Here is a 4,101-nt window from a genome sequence, read left to right as displayed (position 1 = left end):
TAATGCAGCATGAGCTAGGGTAAGAAAGGGTTTACTTATAATGCAGCATGAGCTAGGGTAAGAAAGGGTTTACTTATAATGCAGCATGAGCTAGGGTAAGAAAGGGTTTACTTATAATGCAACAAGAGCTAGGGTGTTATCCAAATGAGACGATGCCACACTGTAGCATTTGTAAATAGCTCAACATAATTTATTATGAAACATTAGTAACAAACGTTTAGTAAATACATGCATATCAAAAGTTAAAAAACAATGATAAATACATAAACAAATTATGAAAGATAAGGTTATAGCAAAGGCTTAACAAATGTATATATAAAAACTTCAAAGGATAGCCTAAGCAATGATAAATACGTAAACAGGAAAGGCATGATTCAAAAATTAAAAAAAAGAATGGTAAATTCAGCTGTTTTTCAGTTTCTTAGAATCTGCAAAATAAATAACAGTAAAACCCTATAAATAACAGTTACATCTTAAATAGAATACTTAAAAAATAAAACAATAAATGATCAGATACAAATATAACAACATCTTCGAACACAAAATACCGTACATTAAATCTCACTTAACTGATAACTTAAATATAAAAACATTGGTCTCTTTATTCATCAATAAATGAAAGATTATTTGGGCAAGGGACACCACAAAACGTGCATCTACTACCTATAAAAGATTATTTGGGCAAGGGACACTACAAAATGTGCATTTACTACCTATAAAAGATTATTTGGGCAAGGGACACCACAAAATGTGCATTTACTACCTATAAAAGATTATTTGGGCAAGGGACACTAAAAACATTTACTACCTACAAAAGATTATTTGGGCAAGGGACACCACTAAATGTGCATTTACTACCAAGTGTTTCCAAACAAATACCATCTGTTATTTTTTTTTACCAACGTACCTCTTTAGCCATCTTTATATTAACTTTATCCACCACCCATTTTTTACAGAGGGCATTGTAGCGGTAACGGATGGCTGTTTCCACCTCCAATTCATCTAGATGAAACTCCTTCCATGGGTCTTCCATATAAAGAGCTTTGTGGGCTGCCACCTTCCACTGGTACTTCATTGCTCTTGCTGCACAAATGTTAAGAGAACAAAACCATATCTATACTTAGACTGTATAATATAGAGAACTTGAATGATCTTTAATTAAAAATAACGTGTGACATACCTCATGCAAAAACAATTAGATGTTACTTTTAACACAAATCTACACTCACGAGTCTAGTACTTTGGACTAGTGTTTCCTGAAAATAAAATGATTTCATATCTAAAAAAAAACATCATATTTCTGAAATTCTCGACATTATATGAAAATAATAGCTGTTTCGACAAATGACACTGACGAGTTAAACACTTACTGTTCAATGTATTTCATTTTTTCTCCGTGCTTTTCAATTTGCCTTTTACACACACTAGTCAACTGTTAGCTATAACTTTGCTGTAATCACATTCCCTCGTAACAATGTCCATTTTTATTGTTACAGGAAGTTTAACTGATGTGGTTGACTATACAATCTTTTTTAAAATGCTGCTGTAGAGAGAACCAAATAAATTTCCTCCCTCCACAAATGTCACATCTCTCACGAATCCTTTAACATAATCATCAGGCTTATCTACTTTTGTCTCTTAAGAGAAATACAGAAACTGAACACACTTCAACTAACACATATGCTTTACCAACATAATCACACAAGGAGAGACAAAAAAACTTTTACCCAAAACACACACCCGAGAACTATAACCTTAGACAAATAGTGGTTTGTATTTTTTATCTTGTTTCTTCCTTTACTGTTTACAATTGCTGTTAAAAAATTAATACTTAATTTCATAAACTGATTGAAGTTAAACATGGATAAGTCAATTTAGAAACTTGGAACCATTTCAGAGAAAACTACATAGATTTCCAGTAAACACTGAACATTTTTCAATAATATAAGAATAGCCATATAAAACACAAATTGGGCTGAAACAACTACTAATAATTTATTTTCAATAATAAAAATGCCTTGGTAGAACTTATTACTACACTGTCTTATCAAACACTTTTATTTAAAAAAAAGTTATAACTGTTAAATCTAATTTTGGACTTGTCAACCAGACTGGTTGATCATTACTTAATGCATAACTTGTAGTGTTGAAATATACAGTTTTTTTTTAAAGATGTACAAATAAAAAAAATAACTTTTCCTACTTCTAATGTGCACTTCATACTAATTTTACTATGATTTTCATTCCAAAATATACATGTAAACAAAAAAATAGAGCACTTAAAACACAGTTGAGAGGTAGGATAAAACACTTCAGCTGGTAAATCAAGGAGGTTAATTCGAACTAAGAAATAATAAAATCACATTTTCTTTTAATACATAGAGTTAATATCATAGGTGTGTAAAAACAGCATTTCAGACTGTCTTTTGTGCTACCAGACACTGTCAGGAGTATGATAATAAACACTGCAGTTCAAGTTGAGATCTGAAGATCATAACAAACCAAGTTTGATGTACTGACTAACTGAACCAAATATTTTATTATGGTGTCTCTAATTTTTGCTGTATGAACGTATACAGCAAAACCAATCATCTTTGGACTTTTCCACTTGATAATTTGACTTAATGTTTTAAAAGCAGTAACAGATAAAGTGTAAGTTTAAGTCTTAGATATAATATCTCTCTTGTTCAAAACTTTCCATTGAAACAGCTGTATTTACCAACTGTATCTGTTCACATAACCTCAGCAATAAATGGTATTTACCATTATTAGTTTATCTAAGGGATGGACGTCAAGTAAATCTTTGATCTTAACTGTACTTGCTTTACTTCAAGAAAAGATGACTTACCCTACATATACATGTAATTAAGCTTAAACTAAGTGAACTATGAACTTGTGATGGTGGAAACCAACATTGTAAACTTTTACACTCCATTATCTGTTATGGTTGTTCTTCACAACCATCACAAATTCTACTTTTAAACATTGGCACAAAAACAAAACTGAAACCAAAATGGAAAATCTGAGACCTCCAGTTTTTAGCTACAGTCAAAATTCACGATTTTCATCACTTTTGTTACAACCAATCAGATTTCAAAGGTTTTTATCAGACTTACGTTTGGCATTCTGTTCATTTTTTTTCTGCATTATGTTTCGTTTTCTTTTCATTCCCATAGCAACAGAAAATATTGGACTGTCCTTACACGAGAATGATCCATTGTTCTCATCATCGCTAACCTGCGTTGGCCAAGAACACTGGTTCTGATTGATATCTGATAAGTCCAGAGGATGAAGGATCAAACGAGTACTGCCAGAATTTTCTTCCATTATAAATGATTTGGTGACGTCAACTACAATGAGGCTTCAGCTACTAGTGAACAGTTGTTGGTGCTGCTGATATACAAATAAATTATAAGATAGCTTCTTAAGTGATTCATTATCTGTTATTTTTTAATATAGAGAGTATCTTGGTAGGATTGGTACAGGATTTACTACATAACACTGCAGAAACTATACTGTCAAAATTAAAAGAAATACATGTACGTGCGAGTACACTATTGAAAGGTGGCTTTTCAATGTTATATATTATCTACACAGTTGTAGATGTTCCAACTAAACCTCAAGTGTTGTTATACGAACAGCTGTGTATAGAAAGAAAAATATAATCCATTCTTCTGTGTGTGTGTTTGATATACTCCAAAAGTATGTCACCACTGACTGAATTCTATACATATTTATAGAATATACTCAAAATATCTCATTACAGTGATGAAAACATTCAGTCCACATCACTTTCACAAGTTAATTTGTTAATTTCCAAAATTTTATAATTACAAATAACTTTTGGCTCATCCTGTATTCTTTAGGTAAAACACCATTTTGGGATTGTCTAAGATAACCAAGGTTATTCAGTAAATTGTCTAAGGTAACCAAGGTTATTCAGTAAATTGTCTAGGATAACCAAGGTTATTCAGTAAATTGTCTAAGGTAACCAAGGTTATTCAGTAAATTGTCTAAGGTAACCAAGGTTATTCAGTAAATTGTCTAGGATAACCAATTTACTGAATAACCTTGTCTAAGGTAACCAAGGTTATTCAGTAA

General features: G+C 31.5%; 1 protein-coding gene across 3 annotated transcripts in view; it reads right to left on the bottom strand.

Moving 5' to 3' along the window:
- LOC106475491 (eukaryotic elongation factor 2 kinase-like) overlaps positions 1-3,429 on the bottom strand; it is an 18,315-nt gene extending 14,886 nt beyond the window's left edge. For all 3 annotated transcript variants that reach the window (XM_022379577.1, XM_013936171.2, XM_022379578.1), the window contains exons 1-2: positions 3,117-3,429; positions 908-1,083 (exon numbers count right to left, since the gene is read on the bottom strand). In XM_022379577.1, coding sequence (XP_022235285.1) covers positions 908-1,083; positions 3,117-3,327 — 387 coding nt within the window. In that variant the 5' untranslated portion in view covers positions 3,328-3,429. The remainder of the gene's footprint in view (positions 1-907; positions 1,084-3,116) is intronic.
- Between the last annotated feature and the right edge of the window lie 672 nt (positions 3,430-4,101).

This window comes from Limulus polyphemus, unplaced genomic scaffold (assembly GCF_000517525.1).
Source record: "Limulus polyphemus unplaced genomic scaffold, Limulus_polyphemus-2.1.2 Scaffold8659, whole genome shotgun sequence".
NCBI classification, from domain to species: domain Eukaryota; kingdom Metazoa; phylum Arthropoda; class Merostomata; order Xiphosura; family Limulidae; genus Limulus; species Limulus polyphemus.
The sequence above is the reverse complement of the archived record's forward strand: the minus strand, read 5'-3'. Positions and strand labels throughout refer to the sequence as shown.